This window comes from Hippocampus guttulatus, chromosome 4 (assembly GCF_054856545.1).
Source record: "Hippocampus guttulatus isolate MCC_2025c chromosome 4, RoL_Hgut_1.0, whole genome shotgun sequence".
NCBI lineage: Eukaryota > Metazoa > Chordata > Actinopteri > Syngnathiformes > Syngnathidae > Hippocampus > Hippocampus guttulatus.
The window spans coordinates 22,571,173-22,598,467 of record NC_141264.1 but is presented as its reverse complement, the minus strand read 5'-3'; the positions used below and the strand labels follow the sequence as shown (position 1 = coordinate 22,598,467).

The 27,295-nt window shown below is 42.9% G+C and overlaps 1 protein-coding gene across 4 annotated transcripts in view; it reads left to right on the top strand.

The window, feature by feature from the left end:
• The window catches only part of poc1b (POC1 centriolar protein B), a 39,068-nt gene that overhangs the window by 5,849 nt on the left and 5,924 nt on the right, over nt 1–27,295 (top strand). For 3 of the 4 annotated variants that reach the window (XM_086108294.1, XM_086108293.1, XM_086108295.1), the window contains 9 exons: nt 178–349; nt 758–937; nt 1,336–1,443; nt 1,522–1,637; nt 1,703–1,836; nt 1,986–2,054; nt 2,468–2,620; nt 2,735–2,812; nt 26,473–26,796. In XM_086108294.1, the coding sequence (XP_085964420.1) occupies nt 178–349; nt 758–937; nt 1,336–1,443; nt 1,522–1,637; nt 1,703–1,836; nt 1,986–2,054; nt 2,468–2,620; nt 2,735–2,812; nt 26,473–26,796 (1,334 nt within the window). Of the gene's footprint in view, nt 1–177; nt 350–757; nt 938–1,335; nt 1,444–1,521; nt 1,638–1,702; nt 1,837–1,985; nt 2,055–2,467; nt 2,621–2,734; nt 2,813–22,164; nt 22,576–26,472; nt 26,797–27,295 lie in introns of those variants that run through there. The other variant, XM_086108296.1, reaches the window with a different exon arrangement.

The following is a 27,295-nucleotide window of genomic DNA, read 5'->3' as shown; positions in this document are numbered from 1 at the left end:
AAAAAGTGCACATCAGCTGAGACACACTTTGAACTACTGTCTCGAAGCCACAAAAAGAAAAAATGAATATGAAAAAAAAAAGGATCGTGAAACTTTAAATTATGAGGGGAAGTGATTCCGTGATATGCTGTGTTAAAATGCCAACAAAGTTTCTGTGCTCTTTTTTTTTTTCTTCAGCATCAGGTTCTGTGGATAAGAGCCTAATGATCTGGAACCTATCGACCAAAGGGAGGTCCTTGCGCTTTGTCAACCATCAGGACACCATCACGGGAGTGCAGTTTTGCCCTGTCGGCAATCTGGTGGCGACCTCATCCAAGGATAGGATGGTGAGACTGTGGAAGCCTTCCTTGTAAGTCGCTCAGAACCTACCATCCGGTCTATTTTAAAATTGGGCCTTTGCAACCTGGCATGCAAAAAAAAATAATCCACATGATCTGCCAATTTTAGTGTTAAAAAAATAAAGAAATAAAATGCATGGAATAATACAACTGTATTTGTCCCATGTGTTGTCTTTCTTTAGCTCTCGTCAAAAGTCGTAATATTCCAAATAAAAAGTTACTCTCGACAGTAATTATTCTCTGATTTGTGTAGTCTTTGCTGATAGCTTTGGTTTTTGTGTTTCATCCAAGTAAGACATTTGCTGACAATGGCTGCCATAATATTTTAAGATAATATAAAGAAAAAAAAGAGGGAGCTCTTGGATTGTGCTGTATTAAAATTGTGGCTTTTTTTTTTCAAATCATGCGTTTTGTTTCAGAAAAGGGGAGTCGACGGTGTTCAAGGCGCACACAGCGGCGGTGCGCAGCGTGGCGTTCTCCCACGACGCCATGAGGCTGGTGACGGCATCCGACGATAAATCAGTGAAGGTCTGGAGCGTCAGCCGGCGCTGCTTCATCTACTCGCTCAACCAGCACACCAACTGGGTACGCTGCGCTAGGTATGTGATCTTTCGCATAGGCGGTGTTTCCCCAACCAGGTGTACGCGACAGTACGCGTACGGTATAAGATCGATTGGTAAGGTCTGGATGCTTATGTAAAATTACTAGGGTCAATTTGTTCCTTTTCACCTTTCGAACTTTGACAATCTTAATATAATTTTATATGATAGAACTAAGACTTACATTTTCAAATTAAATTTCCGAGGAAAAATGTTTTCACATAATAATCATTTTCAATCTTGAAAACCTTCAGTGAGTAGTTCTCAGATTGATTGGTAAGGTCTGGATGCTTAAGTAAATGGGCTAAGGTCAGTTTGTTCCTTTTCACCTTTCGAACTTTGACAATCTTGGTATAATTTTATAAAATAGAACCTGATGGAGCCTTTGTACCGTATAGGTTTTCTCCGGACAGTCGCCTTGTGGTGTCCTGCGGGGATGATCGCACCGTCAGGTTGTGGGACACATCCAGCAAAAACTGTATCAACTGCTTCACTGATTACCGCGGGTAAAAAAATAAAATAAAAAAAAATTCAGGATCTTGCCGTATTTTTTTCGCTTTTCTCCACAATCTTCCACATTTCAGATCCGCGACCTATGTGGACTTCAATTCGAGAGGCACGTGTATCGCCTCGTCGGGGGCGGATAGCACCCTTCAAATCTGGGACATACGCACCAATAAGCTCATCCAGCATTATCAAGGTAGTCAAGCAGCCGCAGAAGAAGCTCGAGGGCATTGTTGATTTTCTCTGATGTTTGCGATGTAGTCCACAGCGCTGGCGTCAACAGCTTCTCCTTCCACCCATCCGATAACTACCTGATCAGCGGCTCCAGCGACGGCACAATTAAAATCCTTGACCTGCTTGAAGGACGCCTCATCTACACGCTGCATGGACACAAGGTGCAGTATTTTAGTGGATTTTTTTGGTAACTTTATTTATTTTTTATGTGGGGGGGGGTGCAACGTTACAAGAAAGTTGCTAAACATTGTAATACTGGAGAATAAAGTGATCAAAGTTTTTTTTTTCAAATTATGGTGGTTCTTTTCAGGGCGCCGTCCTCACTGTGGCCTTTTCTCGGGCCGGAGAGCTCTTTGCTTCTGGGGGTGTCGATTCCCAGGTTGGTGGGTTTTAATACAGATACAGTACGCAAAATAGACAAAAGCATTGACAAACACATCAATACTGTATCAATATCAGATCATTTTCTTTTACAAAACAGTCACACTGGCATCGAATACCAATATTGTGATCCATACTACTATCATCTGTTGCGATACCATATTGACACACAAGCATCATATATCCATACATTATGATATGACACGCTGTCAATATAACCGGCATAGAATATCAATATTTTGATATAGCATATTGTTTTCTGTTACCATACATATCAATACTTTGGTTCAAATATTTAATTGAAAATCTCTGCTAAACTTTGGCTCATATCACACGTTGGGTCACTCGCAAGTCGAGGTACCACTGTACTGTACTTAGCATTGTCAGTACTGTATTTTGTCTGTCAACCAGGTGATGTTATGGAAGACCAACTTTGACACCAAATCGTACCGGGAGATCCTGGAACAGCATAGCCGGCGGGCCACGGCAAATCCCTCGCCTCACCTGACTGATATCCATCCCCGAGTGCCCCACCCTCACCAGACGCCCACACCAGACATTCAGGTGCTTTTTTTTTTGTTTTGTTTGGTTTTTTTTTTTTGCACATGACTCCCATCTCTCATGCTAAAAGAAAAAAAAAAAAGAAGTGTTAACGTGGTGAATTGTGCGCCCTCCCAGGTCGGTCCGGGGGTGACTGACACGCACTCAGCGGAACCAAACATCGTCGAGCTACGAGAAGCTAGCCACCAAGACGTGGTGAGTTGCATTTAAAGTCAGGTTCATCATTGCAGTACGAATATGTTTAGTGTGAAAATTATGTCGTGAGTCGTTAGTGCTAAAGACTTTATTCGCGTGAAAAAAAATTCTCACATCATTATGACTTTACAGCTACTTTTGAAAAATTCCGACTTCTCACAACATTACTTATTTCTCATAAAATGTTCAGTGCTGACAAGTTGTGATTTTTCTCACATTACCATTAGCTCAGGACAAATCTGACCTTTTTAACTGTATTTTATTTATTCTGGTATAAAATAAGACTTTTCTTGCTCAGATCTTTGATATAATTACTATTCTCTCTCAAATTACAATTTTATTGACAATGTTACTTGCACTACACTGGCTCTTCTTTCATCCAATTCAATTTTCTTGCCATAGTATGACTTTACTCTTTTTCTCACAGTATTTTAAGTTTATTCTTGTAAAAAAATTATACTTTAGGCAAAATTCGGCTACTCTTATTAACTTTTCTGACAACACTACGACTTAATTTGCATAAAATTGTCAAATTCCGATGAATGTCATGGTGAATGCATTACTAGTCTTAGCCACTAGATGGTGGTGCTGACCAATGTGTGGCTTAAGTCTGCCGCTGCAGCACAATAAAAATCCATCTTTTTTTCTTCTTCACAGCAAATCGTACGGTAGATTTTAGACAAACAATTGGCATTAAGACAATTAATGGACTCGGCGCCCGTCAAATACAGAGCACGTTGACAAACAGTAGCGTGGTCGTCAGTCAATATCAGATATAGACTGCATGGACAAACATGCAGTGACACTTTTAGGTCTTCAATGAAGATTTTTAGTTTCATAAATATGATGTCATTAAAATAAATAACACGATAAGTGTGTGTGTGTGTGTGTGTGTGTGTGTGTGTGGTGGTTGGTGTGGGCGGGCGTTGTCGGCCTACTTCTGTCACTGCATGGCCTGTGGCTGCAGTGGTGGGAGAATGCCATGAATGGAGCGAGCCAAGAGGAGTTCATTACAAAAAAGCCATTTTGATTGACACCAGCAGCCACTGTTATTCCAACCAATGGCAAGTCACTAATAGTGGCCTGGTGAGCAGGCGGGACTTGTATCGCCCGCGTCCAACTCTGAACGTCATGTCACTACCTCACAGCATCTGATACACAGAGATCTCACAAAGTTTGAGCTTTCGAGCTGTAACTGAAGCGCTGTCATTTCATCTTGTCTCTACTTTCACTGATTATTTTATCAGTTATTAGTGATTAGGCTGTATGGCACACAGTTCTGAGTTTGAAGGTTCAGATTTGTGTAGAGTTTGCATGTTCTGAAAGGTGCCGTGTCATTGACTATATTTTATTTGTCCCCACATGTGTCAGGCGGGCAGCTACGCATTTTACGGTTGCTCAGATCCTCCCTTCAATTTAAGTGTATCAATTTCCAATACGATACACAGTACATGGAGTTGTGTTTTACAGCAATACTAAAACACATTTACAATTTCATATGTTCTAATGGATGAAATTGTGAAGTTTTGGGTAAAAACTTTTGCGAGCTTCTGCACTGCTCACCAGGTCTGTTCATCACTTGAACGAGAGGTCTCCAGCTCCACTTTGGAGCCTCGGTAGCCCCCTGGCCCAACGGTCATTGTCTTGCCTCAGGAGTGGCAGCTTGGGACAGCTGCCGGTGGGGTCGGAATGGCAAAGAGTGAGGACAACATACCGCTGACTCGGAGAGGTGGCCGCTCTTGTTTCTTTATGAATGGGAGCTTGCAGTTGGCATCCGAAGCTCAGAGGCTGCAGCTGAAGACCTCTCATTCAAGTGATCAATAGCCCTGGCGCTCCCCCCCAAAATTGTTGACCTCAAGCTTCAGTATTTCATCTATAAATGAAATTGTAAATACGTATGGTTTAGTTTGACTATAAAACACAATCATGCAAATTGTATTTTCCCAACTTGGCGACGGCTGGCCTTCCTCACGTAAAACCAGGAGATGGGCGTGTGGAATTGAGTTGTGCCGCATCACGCTTAGATCTGTCGGCCAATCAGAGGACAGTCACGGCCCCAGTCAGCTTGTGTTTTCGAACGAGGGCATTCTCTGTCAAATCACGCGGCGCACACGTCCTCCTTGAGCAACATTTTCTCTTGCTCAAGCTAGAGGCTGCGGTAAGCCTCGCTCCCCATGGTGGAGATGCATCATGTTGAATGTTTCGAACCAATTGGCTGAATGTGACCTGCCATTGGCTGGACAAGAGGTCAATGCTCGTCTTTATGTGCTCCGATATTAAACGTAGCTCCACTCTATGCATTGGTTCGGAATGTTATCTGGAATATCCACTCTACCCCTCATCCTCCTCCTCCTCCTCCTGCTCTTCCGGGCACTTCTCCGGCGCATGTGAAGGCATGTGCTGGGTGAGTGAGAAGTGGTGAGAGAAAGAGATAGCGAGCTGGAGGGAAGTGGAGATCACAAGAGAAGGGAGAGCAGCGGTGGGTGTTGATGGTGTGGGCGCCGTTAGGGATGGGGGGAGGCGGGGGCGTTCGAGGAGTCCACGTGCTGGCCCTCCGGGACTCTGATGGCCCTCTACCGAGCTCTAATAATAGACCAGCCAGAGTGGGTTTCAGTCACCCACTCACTGTGAGCAAACGGAGAAGTACATCTTCTCACCACTTGAGGTGTCTGTTGCTCACATGCCGGCCCATGCAGCAAGATATGGATATGGCTCTATTTGGATTCTGCATAGGAAATTTCCTTTCCTATCCGAGCTGATATGGATTTGCTTGGAGGATAAGATTGTTCGAATTTTAAAAATGTTCCTGCATGAAGCCTTCAAGCCAGTTTGAGCAAATACGAAATGATATTACTCACTATTCTTTATAGCAGCAACAATTTTTTTGTTGCCAAACATTGCATTTTCGTAGCCCCCAAAAAATGAGAAAATGCCCAAAGGTGACATTTTGTGGTCAACTACTTCATTTTGAATGGCAAATAAAACATTTTGCAGTCATGCTGCATTTTTAAAAGTGAAACTTCTCAGGAACAGGATTTCCGCAAGAAATCTGCCAAATTGCAAAATCTGGTTGAAAAGGCCATTTTGACCTCAGTACAAACGCAGCAAAATTCAGAAAATTGCTGAAAGGCTTTCGCGAGCTTTTTGTCTGCCCTTTTGAGGAATGTTTTTGTTCGCCTCAACCTTTCACATTTTGTCTTCTATTCAAGGAACCCAGGGACACAGAACTGGCTGAAAAATTTCCGCAAAAAATATCCGACAATTTTTCGGGCAGGCTAAAATTCTGAGAAACTAACGGGTCAATTTTAGCATAATTTTTCAAACGCCGAAACTTGACCTAAAAACGTGACTTCACTAGCGCACGTGGAAGATGATTGGTGAGGAAAGCAGTGTGGGCCGTGCGGTGTTTGTGAATTTTTTTGTTATGAGGAATTTTAGAAGTATTTGAAGTGCCATTTCATGTTTTTTTTTTTTTTTGGGAGAAAATTTCAAAGATGGCGGCCACTTGTAATATCATCTCATTTTTAATAGCAAAACGGAGCTTCTTTGGTCACCAATTTCTGAAGTAAAACATTTTGTGGTCAACCATTGTATTTTTAATGGCCAAGGACAAAGCATTGATTTCTGTGATTATGATTTTTATTTTTTTTTGTGGCCAGCACTTTTTTGTCACAAGTATAACTTTTTTTGCGATCAACCTTTAACGAAATACACCCTTTTTGTGGTCACGCTTCCATCACCGGGAGTTCTCAGTCACACTTCATCCCGTCAGAGTGCTTTCCTCTCTGCTCCCGCCTCCATGTTTCGCTCTGATGGTTCCCAACGTATACGTGATGATTGGGGGGGGGGGGGGGCTGCGGAAGTAGCCTGAGGTGCATGCGTGGGTCGGGGAATTCACGACTTACAGTTCCGACCGTCATCGGTGCGCTTTGACCCCGACACGGTTCTTGGTTGGTTGAAATTCAGCCAGGTTTCAAACGTCATTCTTTGGCACGCTCTCCACCAACTTCCAGGAGTTCCTTTTTTCTAGGTTTCTGAAATGATTATAGAATTACAACGATTATAATTGATATTCTTCCGGAGGTATCATTATAATTTGGTTTGCTTGAAATATTCCGGATCATTGACGGCTTGGGGAGGGAATGATGACAACACACTTTACTGTTAAGTAGAGGAGTCAAGATAATGGCCTTCAAGTATACATAATTTCTTAAAAAAAAAAAATAAACAGCCCCTAAGGGTAAAGTTTAAAATGCCGTGCCATGCGTCATTCCAGCTTTTTTGTGTTTGTTTGTTTTTTTTCTTTGGTGTTGCCAGGGGCACCAAAAAAATAGTTTTAAAATCAGCCCATGTGTTCCACCGCAATTTGAGACCATTCATCGCAAAGGCCATTGATGTCTGGAGGTAACTTTCATTTTGTTTCGCTTCTTCTCCACATTGGGGAGGTTCATCCACAAAGATTATTAAGAGGACACATTTGAGACCACAGGAACTCATTCTAGAACTTCCTGGGAATTTGTCCATTATGAACATTTCTTTTGATGCGCCTGTTGCATTTTTGTGCTAAAATTCAATTTTCTGGTCACATTTCATTTTTCTTGTCACTTTTTGTACTTTGTGCGTAGTGTTTTGTGGTCAACTATAACTATTTGGGCGAAGCCACGACTTTTCCTGTTCAACCATTCACCTCAATGGCCGGCAATTAAAAATTCACTTTTTCCAGAATATATCTCTTTTAGTACGGCTGCCCGATCAGTCATGCTGCAGACCGTGTGTGCATTTGAGGTGATTTAGATGGCTGACGAGAGAAAGCGCAATTGAGTTACAGGCCGTCTTCTCGTGTGTCGCCACAGACGCTCGCTGTGACGCCGGACTGAGCCCAGCGGGTGTCCTCTAGCCTGCGCTCTCCTTTGCGGTTATTTGTCCTTTAGCATTGTGTGTCCACTCTGGAATTCCGTTCCCTACGTGAGGCCTCGCGCAGTCGCAGCACACATCGCTGCACCTCGCGTGGAGCTTCCTGCGCAAAGGGGATGCTGGGAGATTGAATTGCGCCGGGGGTTTAGTTTCCATATTTAGATGGCGGAGAGGCGAGTCGGAGTGACAAGACGCGGCGGAAACAAGCTAAACATAGCAAAACCTCTGGGGGAGGGGGATTCTTCTTCTTTTCACCAGGACATGGACTCCTGAAAGCCGTAAAACAACAAAAAAGTAACGAATGGGTATAATTGTGTATGTGTGATATATATATATATATATGTTTATGTACAGTATATATATACAGTATATATATATATATATATATCATTTGAGCAATGTTTAACTATAGGCATGGCCCGATCACCTTTTTTTTTGCACCTGAGTCCAAATCCAGTTACTTGAATTCCGAGTATCGAAAATACCGATACTGTAGCGATACATTCAGAAGAAATCTTTACTGCACATGCATATTTTGATACATTTACAGTGCAGTACACTGTTATTTAGAAGCGCGTCTTAAGTATATATATATATATATATATTTATATATATAATGATGATTCAATGCGCAGTAGCATTTTTTTTGTCGGTCAATTCCTGCATCCGTTTGAAGTCCATTTTCCATTCCATAATTCCTAATTCCAAAGCTTTGCATTGTATGTACCAAAGTCTGACCTTTTTGTGCTAAAGTCGATTTTTTTTTTCTCAGCCATTATACCCTTTTGCCAAAATACTTTTTGTGGCCAAGAATAATTGTATTTTTATGCTCAAATATTGCACTCTTTGGACCAAATATCAAACATTTTGCTGTCTCTTTGAGATGTCACAGGTTTAAAAAAAATGGTTTAATCTTTTTTTTTTTTTTTTTTTTTGAAAAAGAAAAAAATGCTCCCATTTTTTTTCCCCAATGCGTGCTGATAAAAAATGTATCCGGTCGCACAGAAGCTAGTGCATATTTGAACACTCCTTCTCGTACATACAGCACACACACTCCAACTCTGTGTCCGTCTGTCAGACAGCATTCAGAAAGCGCACCGCCTGTCAGGTTGAAATCTTCCTGGCTTCCAATATAAATATAAATCAATAAATATCCAAGTCTGGATTGTGTACTTGGCCACATTAAGCCGCCATCTATTTGCTTTATCAAGGACGGCTTTCCATTCAACTCGCTCCCATTCACTGTGACGCTCACAACCCGCTTCACATTTTGGCAACGGAGACTGCGTGCTTGTCTATTTTCAGTGGTACATGTGGAATTTATAAATACTCTTGGGGACTAGTACTGTTGTAAAACACAATATGTATTTGGCTGGTTGGGTCTCCAACTATCAAGTGATAGCTCTTTTAAAATATGGAATCGGACGTATTTTGCGTGTTGCGGGCTGCTCACTCGGATCACTCGTGCCATGTAACAGGCAGATGCATGCGATTGAATATTTGCGTAATGGATAGGATCCTAACGGGAGCGTGACATAAAACGTCGACACCTCTCACATTCCGTGAGACGCGAGGAGCGTTCAAATGAATTTCCATCAGTGGTCCATCGAGTTATTACACGTAATCAAATCACTTGGCTGTCAGCCTTCGCTCTAACGGGTGTGATGGCAAATGTCAAATATTTAATGAAGTTTGATACTCCTCAAAATGCTTGAATAATAAACAACAAATATTTTGGTGCCCCGAAGACATTTGTGCACTTTTGGATTTCGCTCCGCTATTGCATAAGCAAAATGAGACAACCGCTTCTGTGTTTAGGAAGGGTTTCAAAGGGATTACTTGCTGTCCAGTAATGTGTAAAAAAAAAAAAAAAAAATCAATAAAGAAATACTTTCAGTGTTGGGTTTTTCGCATGTATTTATTTTTGCCGTAGACAGCCGTCTAATTCGTATCGTTCAAGTACTTTTCCTGAAACGAATACAAATAAAACACGTTTGAAGTTATTTGACCGCCAGCTATCATTTCACTGCTTTTTACCGAAGCTTTTGCCGTGGAATGGCTTCCTCGTTTTATACATCTTAACTGACATGTTTTGCCAGCCGCTGCTTGTTGCAAACAAAGTTGCCGTTACAGTACAATATATTTAGCAAATATGTCTTCAGTCACTATCAATCTCGACATCAGAAAAAAGTGCCAATTTATACGGCGACACCTCAGCAAATATGGTCACGCCGTGACACCCTCAAAAAGGCTGCGACCAAATCCGTGCCGGTGCGACCAATTGAAAAAAGTTTGCAGCACCAGCGGTACCGGTGCAAAGGTTCGTGTAAACCCCTGCTAACAATTTTGTTTTTTCCGTGCACACTTGTCCGGAAAGTCGATCACGCTCATGAAAAAGACACGAGGGCGACATGTCCTCATCACTAATGCAGCAGGGGGATTCTCTTTGCGCCGTCCTTTCCGTCCTTGCCTCCCCTCTAACCTCACCTCTCTCGGCCTTTACTTTCTTGTCTTATGCAAGACACATTTAATGCGTCTCAGGAAGGCCCGGGTGTGGTTTGGAATGTGTGGTAGTACATTTTTATTTCTCCATTTGCCTTTTAAGGTTGCAAAAAGTCCAATTTGAAGCCCTTTATTGCAGCTCATCATCTCGAGGTGGCGCTTGATCATCACATCCAGTGATTAAGGCGCCACGTCGATTGAAAGTGTTTTCATGGGAAAGTAGCGTGGGTGTAATGAAAACTAATTTTGTGACGAGGTATCGATTTTTAACTACAAAAATTACATTCCGTTGTAGACGATTTCTTTCCTAGGCAAATACTGTTATTTTTGGTTGTGTGACTAAATCCAAGTTTTGGTCATCACCTGTTTCACATCTTTTACCATTACCATTCTTGTTGCTGTTGTTTTTCGTAATTTCGCTTTGAGAAATAGGGCAACGGGCTAAATATAGAAAATCAGATGCCACGAAGAGCAGTGTGCATGAGATTAGATTTTCATGTCCTCAAGTTGCCCAGAAGATTGGTGGGGGAGAAGTTAGGGTTAGGTGGTTAACTCTAATTTAAGGTTAGAGTTGGGGGTTAGGGGGTTAGTGTCGGGGGTCAGGGTTTAGAGTTAGGGTTTCGGGTTAGCGTTAGCGTTTTTTGGGCCAAGTCACGTTTCTTTCATTGAAAAAAATCCCGCTGCACACCATTAGCTAAAAATGTGAAAAAAGCTTATAACAAGTGTTATATTGTTATCATAAGCTTTTTTTTTTTTTTTTTTAAACATTGAAGGGCGGCCCGGTGGTCCAGTGGTTAGCGCGTTGACCTCATAGTGCAGAGGTTCAATCCCAGCTCCGGCCGCACTGTGAGGAGTTTGCATGTTCTCCCCGGGCCTGAGTGGGTTTTCTCTGGGTACTCAGGTTTCCTCCCACATTCCAAAAGCATCCATGGCAGGCGGATTGAACACTCTTTAAGTTCTCCATAGGTGTGAATGGTTGTTTGTCTGTGTGTGCCCTGCGATTGGCTGGCAACCGGTTCAGGGTGTCCCCCGCCTACTGCCCGAAGACAGCTGGGATAGGCTCCCTTGTGAGGATAAAGCGGATCGGAAAATGGATGGATGAATTAACAATGAAAAATAACGCTATACTATAGCATCCTGAATAGGAATCAAATCAACATAAATCCAATATTTTATTATATTTTTTATTTTGAGGGGGGAAAAAAATTGAAAGAACACCCCCACCTATTGTATTTGCTGAGAAACCTTGAATTATTCATGTTGGCAGCATAGAAAGTTTCTGGAGTGAAGGCAATTATGTTTGCTGTAATGTCTTATTGCGTGGATCAATGACGGCCAATTATGACAAAATATCTGCCGATCCGATCCAGCCAATCAAATCATGAGTCAAGTCTCATTTCCATGTCAAAATGTGGACAATGGTGGAATTTTTGTGTCAAAATGCAGCCTTTTCTGGTCGGCGTTCCATTTTATTGACACAATTAAGCACTTTGTGATCAACTCTTGGCGTATTATGTTTGCGCGACTATTTGTCAGTGTTCAAGGTCTCAGCGTAAGGCGCTTAGCCATTTGGCGGTGTCCCCTCGCCTGGTATGCGTGGGAACGTGGCGAAGGTTGGGGTGGCTAGCCTAGCGTCTGAGAGGCTAAACCAATGCCTGCATTGTCTTCTCGTGGGACAATCGACAATTAGTCGCAAGCTTACTCTCAATGGAAATGTGTTTCTCACAGGTGCTTTGCGCTCCTTTTGGTATTAGCTCAAGTGTTAAAGCTGATTAGAAGCCACTTGTGGGTGCGTGTGCGTGTGCGTGTGTGTGCGCACGCGCGACAATGCAGCTCAATTTATTTAATCTTGCCCGTCCGTCTGGAAGCCGTAGAATAGTGCTCGGTCATATCTTTGAAGATGCAGCGCCTTTGGAGCTTTTCTATTTGTGCAAACGTTGAAGCAAATGGATGAGTTGTATGTGCTCCAGTTTTAGCGCCTGAGCACAAAGTCCGGCTTGAGATTTTCTCAGAGTCGACCACATGTGAAACACATGAACTGGACAGATGTGAGATGCAAAACATTTGAATTTTCTTCACTGCATGCGTGTGGAGCATCGGCAATCATGTTTGGTAATTAGCCAATGAAGTGAACGTCTCATGAATCATCTCTAAAAGGTCAGCAATAATTTTAGGGAGCCATGTCTACCAAGAGTTGACCCAAAAAAGTCCCAAGACACCATGACTGAAAAGACACAGGAAGTTGGCAAGTGAGACTAAATAGTCACTTTGAGTCTTTTCCTGATATCCTTTTTTGTTTGTTTTTACTGAGCCCGCGAGCCATTTTCATTTAGAAATTTGGTAATCGTGTCTGCCATCAGGGTTCCTGCAGCCCCTTAAAAAATCTTAAAAGGCATTGACTCCAGGAATCTAAAAACAAGACCTTAACTCATTCACTCCCAAAGACGTTTTTAAACGTCTTTTCAGACTTGGTCCAGAATTGGCTGGGACTGAATGAGTTAATTGGCGTTCAAATATTCAGTAAATTACATTAGTCGATCCTAAATGCCACCTTGTGGATGCAATGGGCATCACCATTGTTTTGTTTTTTTTAATGGCGACGTCTCATCAGTGACGGACAGCGCGGGACTCAGTTAAGCAATAATCTGTTGCAGTGACATTCTGACAGTTTATTGATAACACCAGTTTTTGAAGGCTGATACGTTTTTTTTTTGTTTTGTTTTTTTTAATCGAGCGAATACATTCACACACATCGACAGCACAAATCTCAGTCAAGTCGCTAATTTTATATCATCGGTATGCGCGCATTGTGAAGGAAAGAAAATCATGACTCTTGAAGTGAGTCAGCTTTTGACCACACTTTGGGGAAAAAACACCCAGATACCAAACAGATACGTGTGAGCGGAGCCCGGAGCTGAAGTTTCATGACGCGTCATTGCGTCACAATTGCAGCCTAGAAGTTCAGCCCCAGGCCAGCTTCGCTTTGCAAAATGTCATTTGATAGGTAAGGTCTTTCACGAGGAGGTCTCAAGAAGTCATGCCTGAAAAGAAACAGGAAACCTGTTGTTTTGGTTTGAGTAGGGCGGGCATTTCCAAGAACCCTTATCACCCGGATTTTTTCAACTTTGTTTCAACTAACCAACGTGAGATTTGATTGGCATATTTATCATGAGGAAACTCAGGCAAGAGTCGCAATAATCCATATCTGGAAAAGCGCAGGAAGTCTGCCATTTTGATTTCAAGTAGCCATGTGAGGGCCATTTGGAGCTGCCCTCCAAAAAAAAAACCTACGGGTACTTGAGATCTTGTCCTGTTGTGATCAAAATCGAAGGGTGATGAAATTCTGATTCGTTCATAATTAATAGGCTCTCAATTTGAAATAGGACAATAGCCCCTTCATCCCGTTAAGACTGCAAACCTTGTCAGGGAAACTCTTGTCAGAATGTGACACCACGAGAATTGGTATGGAAGACCAAATGGGTGAACGAGAACACACTGATCCGCTCCTCAGGGTGAGAAGTCACAACAGTGGCTGCTCGTTCCGGTCAGGAGGCCATTTTTTTTTTTGGGTGGGGGGGGGGACAGGCATAATTGATTTGAATGCGAGCATCAAAAAGGATTTTCTCTGAAAGTGATCCACTTTCTTCCATTGGTCTCACTTGAAGTGTGCAAAATGTTTGCCGGTCACAAGGAGGCTCGCGGATGGCTGAAGGTTTTATGTGAAATAGCAATGGAAATTCCATTCATTAATGATTTGGACATTTGGATTGAGTGAACCCTTTTCAAAACATCCTGTATATCTTGTCACACACGACTTTTTCGTTGGTGCAGTGACACTGAGCAACTTGTAGCTGATTCCACCACTGACATTAGCGATCCAGGCCTTTCGATGCTTGATCTTGAGAGAAGGTTACCACCCTGCCGTCGCCACCATCAACCCCGCAAGTAGCCTAACATATTCTGTCGAACCCCTACAGCAGGGGTGTCAAACTCGTTTTAGTCGCAGGCCAATTTGGAATTACGTCTTCCCTCGGAGGGACATTATGACAACCACAAACTTATTACTTGTACACAACAAATTAATAGATTACTAGTTTTGAAATCAGTCAATTATAATAGTTTGTTCAATTCAATGTTCAAGTGAGTGTAAGCAGGGTAACAAAATTATTGCAGAATCTCAACGTTACTTATTGCTCGTGACAATTTCACATTTCAGTACAGATTTTAGCATTTCGACACACATGATTTGCTTTTGCGGGCCACATAAAATGACCAGACTGGCCGGATCTGGCCGGCGGGCCTTGAGTTCGACACCTGTGCCCTACAGGGATCTTCAATCGTGTTGTTGTTCCCCGTCAAGCAGGCCGACTATCGGCCAAGTGGCCCCAAGTTAGCTACGCGCGGAAGATGGTGCGAAGGGATTTGGTGCGATGCTAAATTAGCATTTTATGCCTCATCGAAAGCAATTGAACACACCCCCAAATATATACAGTCAAACCTCGGTCTTCGTCCATAATCCGTTCCAGAAGGCTGTTCGAAAACTGAATTGTTCGAAAACTGAAATCACGCTCTTTAAAAAAAAAAACAATTAAAAAAGGTTTATTGAACACGTCTGCTCACAATGGAAAGCGACACAAGGAAGCATCACTTCCTCGTCTACCCGAGGAAGCATCATTTCCTCGTGTAGGGAAGGCGAGATGAGTCAAGTGGTGCATTCAAGTGCGCTCCGTTTGTTCGAGAACTGAAATTTGTTCGTCTTCCGAGGCATAAAAAACTCGAAATATTTGGTCAAAAACCGAATTGGTCGAGAACCGAGACGTACGAAAACCGAGGTTTGACTGTATATGTGTATAATGCAGTACATGCAGTTTGACGCCTTTTCATCCGTTCTGGATCCGACGCCCCCAGAATGTGTTAGCATCCACTTTTGACATTTAGCGGTACAGCAGTGAGACATTGCCGAAACTCTTTGTTCCAAATGGCAGCCTGTGGGACGCTCATAGCAGGTGGTTCAAGCAGAGACAAGAGCTGCCAGCATGTCCGCCACAGGCATGGATGGCGGGATGATTGACAGCAGGAGCTGCGGGGGGGGGGGGGGGGGGGCAGAAGAGGTCATGCGGCGTCTTTGGCCTTCACAGTGTCGTGTGGGGGCGTAGAGAGAGCTGCCCCCCCGACACCCGGCGGGCTTTGATAGCCACGGGTGGGCTTTGTCTGTCATCAGGGCCCCTGTTGTACTAACATGCATTTCAGCAACCGTCACACAAACAACAACATTGTATTCCTTGGTGAAAATAGTCGCATTTTATTTGAGATACATCAACTTTTGTTTCCAAAAAAAAGTAATTATTTAAAGTCTTGATTTTTTTTTTCATTTTCCCCTGAGGCAAAAGCAACTCTCTTAACAGATTTTTTTTTTTTTCATGTGTCAATCTTACAAGTTTTACCATTGAAATGTTCGCTCTGGATTATTCGTTTTAAAGGAAGTCCTGTGTTGGGAAGAATTAAACCGGCCGTGGCATGTGCTCGAGTGCCCGGCCAAAAAGCGAAGATTAACAACGGAGCATTGTGTCCAAAAGCTGATTACTCAAGTGGCAAACAGCTGATGGCGCCAATTTTTCATGTCAAAGCATCGCTCCTTCTGCACTGTGGGTGGCGGATGCATTGAGTGAGCGGTCACGGCGGTGCGGCTCAAAGTGAGAGGTGCATGAATCCATGCGGTGAAGAGGCAGCGGTTTCCAGGCTTGAAAGTTGACCGTGGGCGCGCGTCTATCCGAGAACAAGCCATCTTTTGGACTCCTGAAGATGTGACAGATTAGCACCGAGTTGGTCAATCCTGCCCCTACCGACTCTCAAATCAATTCGTGCAGGCGTTGGAAATAACATCACTCTCTATGTGCAGTCGTCAACTACAAAAAAAAAAAAAAAGTCTGTTTTTGGGGGGGAAGAAAAAAATGGTTTTCTTAGGAGTATTTTGGAAGGCTTTTTTTAGAAAAATGTTCGATATTTGATATGATATGAAATTTCAAGTTTTTGTGAAAAAAAAAATCTTGCTGTAATAAATTATTTTGTACTTTTTTTTAACTACGATTTTTCAAGATAATTTACCATATGATCATTATTTTTTGAGAGTCAATTATTTTTGAGAGTGAAAGGTGCATTTTACCTATCAAGGTGTAATTTTAGACATTGAAAATGTTTCTTTGGGGGGGGGCTATTTTTCCACTTTTGTGTATTGTCGTCCATAAAAAACAAGTTTTAACAACATTGACATTTTTAGGAGAAAGACTATAGGCAAAAATATACCGTTTTGCGAGTGTAAACAGATTTTTCTCTTCGCGGCAGAGCTCGCTTTTCATGCCCCCCCACCCCCGACTCTCAGGGTTTCACTGTACTTTTACAAGAATAACATTTTTACAGAGACCTATTTTTTTTTTCATGAATGAAAATCTCATTTTTATGAGACAGTCGTCACCTAGCAATCATAAATTTCCAGCGTTTTCACAACTTTTATTAATCAGCTTGCTCCTTTGTGTTGAAAGTCATGCTCACTGTCACAGATGATGTCGCTGTCACAGATGATGTCGCCGCATACCTAATTATCTAAATTTGGGAAGCTGCAACAGCTTGGACACCGTAGCAGGGTTTTGTCGCGAAAAGTGCGACGGGTCTCTTTTTCCGGGTTCCGTGTAAAACATGTTGGCAGGAAATCAAAATTTTCTGGAGTCCTACATTTTCTACCTCCGCATAGGCATGTGTGTGTTAAAATGTGAATAATGTGGTTAAGTCTTACTGAGGAGCTTTAAAATGGGCTAATCCCACGCCGAGCCACAATGACGCTCATTCACTTCCTCGACGTGAAAAGATTCGCCTCCGCTTGCTGGGAAAGAAACGGGTGACGGGTGGGGGAATATAATTCATAAAAACCACAACAGCGACGTTTGGGAAGTGACTAAATGTGTCAGTATAAGCCTCGGTACTCACCGACTCGTTTTGTGTGCGAAGTTTCATCCGCAGATTGGTGGCAAGCAAATCAGCTCAGGCAAACGGCTTTGACTACTTTGTATAAGTGCTTACTTGTTATTTACTTTTTTTTTTTTTTATGATGTCCCAAAAGCATCGAACAGGAAATGTGACTTATCGAGGCCAACAAAAATATTTATTTTTGATACGAGTTTAATTTGGTCTGTGACCACACTCGTAACTCAAAACACTGGCGTCTCAAATCATCCATGGAAATGCCATTAATCCGTTCTAGCCCCCCCCCCCAAAAAAACTAAATAAAATGTTGCAATGTGTATTTTAATCAAGAAAAATAGCAAAAAACAATAAAATAAACCAAGTAGATTACAAAAAATGGTTGCCGCAAAATCTTCTGTCCAAAGGCATGGCGGGCACTATTGTACGCCATCCACACATTTTTAGGCCACATCGGTAAGTTGTCCTCGACTTAAACCGCTCATGACCTTTTCAAGGTGTATTAGCGCCCTCTCTTGGTTGAAAGTTGATCCTACAGTTTATTACAGTCGAACCTCGGTACGTACCCCGAGGGACATAAAACGTAAAACAGTGGACGTGTCGATCAGTAGCGTTGCTAAGCAAAGGAGGGAAATCCTGCGCTGTACATGTTCATAAGCTAGGTCGCGGCGGCAATTAGCTTGCCACGGTTCGTTGTAACGAAGGCCTATTCACTATTTTGTGGGAAAAACCTGGTCGTTATAATGAAGTTTATGTTCTGAGGATGTTCATTGTAAGCAAATGGAAAATGAATTTCATGATATCGGGACTTTGAAATGTGAACAATATATATAAACGCAAACGGGGTACTCTGTCGTTTTTTCGTTAGGGGCACATCGCATCACATGTGTTTGGCACAGTTTTTATAATGGAGTCATTTCCTGATGCATTCCACTCATTTTTATCCGGCTTTTGTACAAGAAGTGGCTGGTCATTGGCATCTAGCCTACGATGTTATCGTTCGTGACTGAAAAAGCCAAATAAGTAAAGAAATATCGAACGCCGGCTCTTGTTGAGGAAGTGTAGTGTAGTCAGTCACCTTAAAATGCAAACCAAAAGAGGAACCTTAATAAATGAATGACTGACTCATGTACAAAGCCGGAACCGAAAGTTCCTCACCTTGCAGTCTCCACTTAGACGCGCCACTGCGGTTATTTCCATCTGTTGGTAACAGGATGTAGCTTTTACGACCTTTCCTCCATTGTCAAAAGCTCTCTGTGGTACAAAAACAAGTGTCCCGGTGCCAGTTTTGCAGCAAGATGTTCCTTATCCTGTGTCAACACGATAGCAAAACATTTTACTGAACTGAACTTTAGTAGATTTTGGTGTCTGCAGAGGAAGATGATTTCTGTGGCTGTTTTTCGTAGTCGCTGCTTATCCACTATATTTTGGCTGTCGGACAGCGATATCGAGTGGACAAAAGTGGTCAATGTAATATTTTTGGGGGGAAATCGATACTACTGATCTGTGCCCTACATTGTCTGTTATTTTTACATCTTAACCAATTACCGTATTTTCACGACCATTCGACGCACCGTATGGTTGGGCGCAGTCTCATTAATGGGTGCTATTTCTGTATTTTACACATAGACAAAACGCACTGTATTATTGGGCGCGATTTTAAAGTGGTAAAACATACGCCAGCTTAAACATACGGCATGCATGCGCGCACGCTAAAAACACGTTAGCTTGTAGCATACGGTAGCATGCCAAGACATACAGATACAAGCTAAAAACACGTTTTTAAAAAGGCAACGGAAACTGAGTTCCGTTGTATTTTATTTAGCCATCGTACAATGTACTCACGTTTTTCGATCAATCATCACCCAGAAATCCATCAAAGTCCTCATCCTCTGTATCAGAATTGAACAATCGTGCAAGTACCGGTAGTCCATCAAAAACGCCGTGTTCCCTCTCGTTGTCAGTCACTCTCATTGCCATGTGGCTCCACAGAAATGATGCCGCCTTTGCCAAAAACTCGAACAACAGTGCAAGCAGACACGTTCGTCCAAGCAGCCACAATCCATTCGCAAATTGTGGCGTAACTCGCCCGGCGCTGCCTCTCACTCTTTGTAAAGTTGTGTTTGCCATCGATCATTCATTGTTCCCATGCCGCTCGCAACTTTACTTTGAACGCCCGGTTGATGCCGATGTCCAGCGGTTGGAGTTATTTAGTCAAGCCTGCGGGAATAACGGCAAGCTCAGAGTTCATTTGCTTGACTTGGTTTTTCACCGCTGCTGTGAGATGGGCACGCATGCCAAAAGCATAACCGATGGCTTGAAGTTTGAACTGAGCTTTGTAGGCGTGTCTCTTTGTAGAATTTATTTTCGGGGGTTCTTAGAAACCAAAACCGAAGTTGTTTTGCAACAATGCTCATAGCCACACTCTATACAGGTGTTGGTACCTGCTTGTAGCGTCGCTTTAGCGTCCACTTACACGCCCACCCTTCACTCATTGGCGGCCTGCTTCCCCGCATGCCTGTCACTCACGTCTGCCTTTTCTCTCTCTTTCTCTCCATATATGTATATATACACGCCCACCCTTCACTGATTGGCCGACTTCTTTGCCGCATGCCTGTCCACAGTCACTTCCGCCTTTTCTCTATATAAACAGCGTGTCGGCTTTCAGTCAGGTTTTGGAACTCAGCGCATAGACAAGACGCTCCGCCTCATAAGGCGTCCTGTCCATTTTGGAGAAAATTTTAGACTTTTAATGGCGCCTTATAGTCGTGAAAATACGGTAAAAGCGTTGACAATAGAATAGCTTAGCACTCGAAGACGTGAACTGTATGGATGTCGTAAAGCTCCGCCTCCTCCCTCTCTCTGTGGGAGCCGTTCAGCATTGTGTCAGCTCAAGATTGAAAATCTGGAGGTTTTACAGATACTGAGTGAAAATATTTGGGTTAGTTGCATTTGAATAAGCCTGTCTGGTTAAAAATGAAGAGCTGTAATGCTTCAGTACAGTGATTCTGAACACTGCCTATATCACGGTGTGATGTCATACCATGATATCCAGCTGCGATCTCACGAAAATGTCACAATATAATGTCACGTCGCCACACGCCGCGATGAAATCGTACTGAGTTGTCCACATCGTCAACTCGTGGCCTGGCATGCACAAGACACCGTCTGTCAATCTGTTTTTAAGGTCATCCTTGTGTAAAAAGCGAAACTAAAAATGGCTGCAATGTTGAAAGGAAAGTGCTTGATGAAAACCTTTTCAAAAAGACGGGCAGCCTGGCAAAGAGCGCTGGAGTGTTTTGGGGTTTTTTTTTGTTTTTTTCTGGGAAGAGCTCTTCAATGGTATTGTGCTGCTTTGAAAAGGATGAGAGTCGTGATCCAGAGCATCCTTGTTATTGGGCTCTCGTCTCTTTAAATAAAATTAATCAACCATGGTGGGGTGGGGGGAAGGCACAGTTTTAGTTACTCCTCTGTGAAGGCTACTAAACTAATTAGCTTAGCATTAAATCGCTACCAAATAATTAAAAATAAATTGAGCCGTTGTGGTGGATTCGTAATGCGAAGCAAAAATGGTTCATCACAAGGGAAAAAACCACAAGTTGAGGCATTGAAATTTAATGGTGTTGACCACATTTTAAAAGATTTGGGCATAAAAGTGTAATTGTTGACCAGACAGACTTTTAAACTTTGACCATTTTTGACCACGAAAAGATGGGAGCATCAAACTCATTTTACATCGGGCTGGATTTAAACTGCTGCCAGGAGGCTTCTGACATGTTTGTTTGACACCCCAGCACTAGAGGATTTCAGGACACAAAAATCATTTGCCTAGCGTTAACGCTACATTAAACGGGAAGAATAAAAGTATGCCTGTGAGCTGTTGCGGTTGCTTTTAAAGAGGAACCTGCTTATGTAAGAACGTCGCGCCAATGATGAGTCATGGTCATGGGGCTCTGAAGTTTGTCCTTAACACTAAAAGCAACGGTTACCTAAACACACACACAAAACAGATGCAGGCGTCATACCAGCAAACCTTTTCAGTGCGTTTTATTTCTTTAACGTACACTCAACGCAGCTGTTATGTTAGCCCGTTTCATGCGTAAGATCCCCAAAATGGCTGCAGCAGAGTCATAAAAGATCACAAGCTTTGCCACTTTTGCCTTCGATGCAGAATCAAGCAAAATGGGAAGCCTGAAAATTCAAACCCTGTCGAAGTCGACCTTAAAATTTGCTGGCTTCAGATGAAGCATGTTGAGCTTTACTGATTAACGAAGCATAAAACAAAAAGAATTCCACCTAGCTGTATTTCAAATAATCACATAGCTGAAGCTTTCTGTCCGCTAGCTTAATACCAAAGCATGGAGCGTATAGCATATATGTTGCGGTGCTAACCCTTTAAGCGGTGGATTGAACACAAACGCGGTCGCATGGCATTTCCATTCATTTCCGTGGGAAAAGACGAGATGCCAATGTTTTAAGTCACGAGCGTGGTCTTGGAATGAATTACACTCGTTTCTTACCACCAATGTCCTGTAAAGATCCCTATCACAAACGATAGCTTAAAAGGTCTGTAGCATAGCGGCCCACACTGTTCACACAGATCAGTGTCAAAATAAAGTTCACGTGTTGCTACACCTAAAACAGTCGTCAATATTTATTGTCAAGGGAACATACGCGATGTAGCTTTAAACCTTTCAGAGACAGCGGTTACTACAGCGGACAGCTTAGCATGTTATCAGGTTACAGAGTGCCTGAAAGGGTTCATGCTAAGCTCATGATTTTAAGCCGCCCTGAATTGGACAAGCCACATTTAGCCGTTTTCCCACTTTTTACTTGTCAGTGTTTTCTCACTCTCTCGTACAGCTATATCAATGCTAACATTTTGAAGTAAACTAGCATGTATCGTGAAAAATGAACATCCTCTGGCAGGATAATACATTCATAACTTCCTTTTTGTCCAGGGCCCCGCTGATGGCGGCTCATGGATTATTCCGGCCTCAGACGTTTCCCCACTGAAAACATTCCTTGACGTTGGACTTGTTTGGATGTGAATCACATGTTTTGTCTTGTTTGGGGAGAGCAAATCTCAGTTATCAAGCATCATTAGCACCTGCCTTGTATGTTACGTGTGTGATTCGTTCTAATTTACTGATATTATCTCCCCACTGCTCATGAACGATGGTGCTCGATGAGCTTTTTGCTGCATCGAGAAAGTTATAAACAAATATGTCTTGTTTGAATTTGGAGCTGCAACAGTGCAAAGTAGGGAAAGACAGAGACAGATGTTTTTGTTTTTTTGAATTAGCACCCATGGGGGCTGACAAACAATATCATCAATATTTAAATGTCATAAAAGTGACTATTGGACTCTATTTATATGCCGTTAGCATGTTTAATGAACATCTGTTCCGATTTGCAGCGGTGTTTTTATTTTTTTATTTATCTTTGACAATAGACATCTTTGTTTTAATATGAAAACAAAACACGTGAGCTCCCGTGCTCAACAACATAATTAAATGAATACTTGGACAGATAAATAGCGACTTAAAGTTTTCGAGAGTATTTTATTTTATTTAATTATCTCCTATCAGTTGTCAAAATTATAAGATATTCCGATGCTGATATGGATTCAAAATGGCAAATATCGACGCCCATAATCCATTGATGCTTGACCACAAAAAAAGCTGTATGATATCAATTTGCTTGGATTTAATGGACTCGCATTCGAGGCATTCAAGCAACTTGCTCGTTTGGAAAGGAGCGCTCATCCTTCATGTCAACCTCTTAGTGGGTCAAAGTTTAATGTAGCAGGAGAACAAACAGTTAGTGTGTGTGTGTGTGGGGGGGGGGTCTGTGTGCTTGCGCACTGAGCGGACACAGGATGTTTACCATCATGATGATGACAATGGTGCCCCCCACCATCCTCAGCCAATAACCGTGTGCGTGTGTGTGTGTGCGCGCGCATATATGTGTGTGTGTGTGTGTGAGTGTGCGTGCGCACGCGAATGTGTTGAGCTTGTTGATCCAGTTTTATTTTCAGTATGAAACAAGTACAATTGGATGCTTACTCTCCGTAGAAAACAAAATAAAAATGCGGAGGGGGGGAGACAAACAATAAGATAATTACAGCCGCAAAATTATGAAAGGGAGAAGTAGTAGTAAAAGTGTTTTGGTGAAGGTGTAACTGTTCAACAGGCAAGTGATCTGTAGTTGTTGAGCATAAAAAGTTGTGTTGAGGCAATAAAGGGTGGCGGCTGACCACCAAAAAGTTACACGAGTCACATTTCAGCCTCAAGAAGTTGTCTTTTGGCTTTTAAAATACATTAAGTGACCGTGAAAATGTGTATTTTCTCTGAATGATGTGCTGCCGTTGAGCCGTGACGAGGCCTTGGCTGAGACTAATGTGTGTGTGTGTGTGTGCGTGCGCCTGCGTGTGTGCGTGTGTGTGTCATTGAAAGGCCGCCAAGCAGGATGTTTTGGTTTGAGTGTGGGCGGATGTCGCCGAGAGAGACGAGCGGATGTGTCGGCTTCCTCTTGAAGAAAAAAAAAAGGGGGGGGGGGAGAAAAAGTGAGAACTGCACCTCTGGCGGCCATTTTGATTGTTTAGGCGGCGACTGACACGGTTTGTGGGTGGCGCGCCTGCCGCAGGTGTTTTGTCTTCCTGTGGCTGCGGGCGCGGCGCCTTAACCAAACACGGCGCGCAGTCTTTGCACGAAAGAATCATCGGATGTCTGTCCCTTGATTTCCTGCGTGTCAAGAGATCAAAGCGCACGCAGGGTCAGTCATGCCAAGTCGGTAAGCATCAACACGTGCTCGTTGTCGGGGAAGCCATTTTGTGGAACACCTATAAAGTTCCACGAACATTTACAGCGAGTCGAACGCGTTCGTCGAGCAGTGGGCTTGAAATATGTTGCATCATCTTCAGTGAAGCTAACGCGCATGTTTTTGTGAACACATGACGGCTACTCCTAATTCGACTTATGACCAAGGTTTTGGAAACATTAAACAAAATGGCTTCAACACCCCCTTTTTAAAACAATTTTAGAGTACTGGAAGATCTTCTGAAGTGAATTGCGTGATTTGTTTCGAAAATACATTGAGACTGTGGAGAACTCCTTTGAGCAATTCACATTAGCAATCTGGTTCTTGACAGGTTAGCATTGGTCCTCCCAATACAACAACAGCCAAATATTACTACGACTTTTATGGGGCATTTGTGGTCATTTTTAAAAAATCAATCGCACCTTTGACCTTTATGTGGCCAACCCTTTCATGTATGTCCAAATTAAACTTTTTGTGATCATTATTATGCCCGAAGACAACTTTTTTGTTTGTTTGTTTGTTTGTTTTTGACCATTGTATTTTTTGGGGGGGGGGGTAAACTTTGTAGTCAGCCATTTCTTTTAAATGGCAAAATACAATTATTTATGATCAAACATTTCATTTGTTGTGCCTCAGTCAAACTAACAAACAAGCAACTAAATAAATAATATGACTTTTATGGCTGTTTCTGTCCAAACACAAAAATGTGGTGGTCACGTTTTGCAATTTTATGCCATCATACAACTTTTGTGGTCAAATATTGTATTATTTTGGCAAAATGTAGTTGCGTGTGATTCATGGAAAACTGTTATTTAATTATTCCAAAATGCAACTTTCAGTGTTCATTTTTAACCAATTTTTTTGGGGAGGTAATTATGGTGCATTGTGTTTGTTGCCATGGTGCTGAAATGAAACCTTTTGTCGCTAACATTTGCATTTTTGTGACCAAAAACTTTTTTTGGTGTGTGGACAATGGCTAATGGTGATAATTTCAGTCTAGAACCCCGCCGAGCCCAAAAATAACAACAATTGTGGTCAACTGTTCCAATTTTGTGTCAACGTTTGCATGTTCTGGTCAACAACGCTCATTACTTTTAACCCCTCCCACTTATCTGAAGCCAGTCTAACGGTATCCTTTTCATGCCCCTTAATTAGCAAGTGGGCTAATCAGTATGTTCTGCCGCTGATTGGCACTTAGCGCGTCCTGTTTATCTGCCTCTTGAACGGATTTGATTGCGGCCGCTCTTCCTGTATTGCAAGGGAGGTGGGGAGGGAGGGGGGGAGGTGTGGAGGCTCTGGTTGTAAATGAGCTTTGCAGATGTCAACCAGATGTGCTCCTCCTGAGCAGAAGGAGATGAAGAAGAGATAGCCCGGCCAGAGACACACTGACAGCTTTGTTCACCTCCGTTTGATACTTCCCCCTCCTCCCCGCCTCCTCCTGTGTGTGTCTTTACACTCCTCCGCCCCCCCCCCCCCCCCCCATCATTCACGGCGCTTTGAAGCCAGCACAGGAAGAACGCCCGAATCGATTGCTGTGTGCATTAAGTCTGGAATGTGTGGCACCCTCCTCTTCCTTCCTCCTTCTCTTTCTTCCTCCCTCCCTCCTTTGTGCATGTGCGGCGTTCGTGTGTGTGTGTGTGTGTGGAGGGGGTGGGGGGGGCACTGGATACTTTATTAGGTACACGATCCAATAAGATAAACTAAAAACCATCATAATGCTGATTGTCTTTGGTTCATTTTTGCAGTCCGACGGTAACCTTTAATTCTTCGTACTTGTACTCAGTGCAAAAATAATACAGAATATTTTGTGGTTGTTGTTTTTTTTTTTTTCCTCAAAGACACCCCCCCCCCTAGTCAACTGTTGCATTTTTAGATCATAATGAGACTTTTTGTTTCAAAATCCAACTTTTTTCTGGGTGGACATTCAGTTTTTGTGCAACATATTTAGGTTTTTGTTGTCAACGACTGCATTTGTGCATAATTTGTGCTTAGCGTTTATTTTTTTTACTCCCAACATTCATGAATTGTGGTCGTTTTTGTGACGAATTTCAGCTTTGTGTGGTCAATTTTTGCTTCTCGACACGCCAAAATATAAATTGTTTTGGTTAACTTTTTTAAAATTTAAAATTGGTTTAACCTTTTCCAGCAACTTCTGCTACCACCAAAAATGACTTTTTAAAAAACTTTTGGTTATGTAACTAATTTCATCAGGTAGCTTCCGGAATTCTAGGAACCTTTTGGTCACGTTGGTTTTGATATTTTTCAACCAAAAGGATGAACGTTTAAAAAACAAAAAAAATTTGTATTTCGCTTGCATTTTTTTTTGGGCCAAGATCTCCATTTTTAAAACTGACCGTGGCCTTTGCCCAGGCATGCTTCATTGTAATGTCTCGACAACATGTTTCATTTCCTGACATTGTAAAGCACGGCTAACGTATTCTCCGCAGCACCATGGCAACGACGACCACCACACCGATGACGGCCACGCCCACGACAGTCAGTCTTCTGTCACGACGACGACAGAGGACGAAGGCTGGATGAAGGAAGAGAGCGGCGGCGAAGGAAGTCGACGGAAGCGGCGAGGGGACAAGGGCAGGAAACGCCGAGACAAGGATATCCGAACGCAGCGAGAGGACGACGGCGCGAAATGTTGGCCGGACGAGGGCGAAACCGCCCACCAGGTGGACCCATCGGAAGCGGCGTCGGGGCAACAGCCGGTTCTGAACTCCATCTTGCAGCACGTGGTCAAGCAGCTGGACGTCCTCACTCGGGTATTGCATGACAAGGATGTTGATTTTGATTGTCGTTCGCGACTGCGTCAAATTTGAATGATTAGAAATATGGTGAAGTCGATTAAATGACGCTTCGAAATCGTGAGAACTCGCGTCCCACGCAGGCTGTGGTCGTGTCGACTGAATGCGCTGACGCGCCGTCCCACTCAATTGTCAACCGTCAATCAAAAGCTACGACTCTGACTTGGAAAATTGGATACTTGTTATGCACGCCCGGAACTACAATTTTGATCCGCAAAGGTATATTCACTTAGAGCCTCAAGTGACTAGAAAACATCTCACTGGGTCATTTTCCATGCCTCGACAACGGGGCGCTCTAAAGTAGCCAGCCCAGCATAAAGTCTTGGCCTGCACGTGGCTGTCAAGTTGGCTGTCTTCCTCACTGTCTTTCGCACCCTCACAATGCAACGACGACGCCCTCGAAAGGCTAATGGCAATATTCCATCCATCCATTATCTGAGCCACTTATAATGTTCAT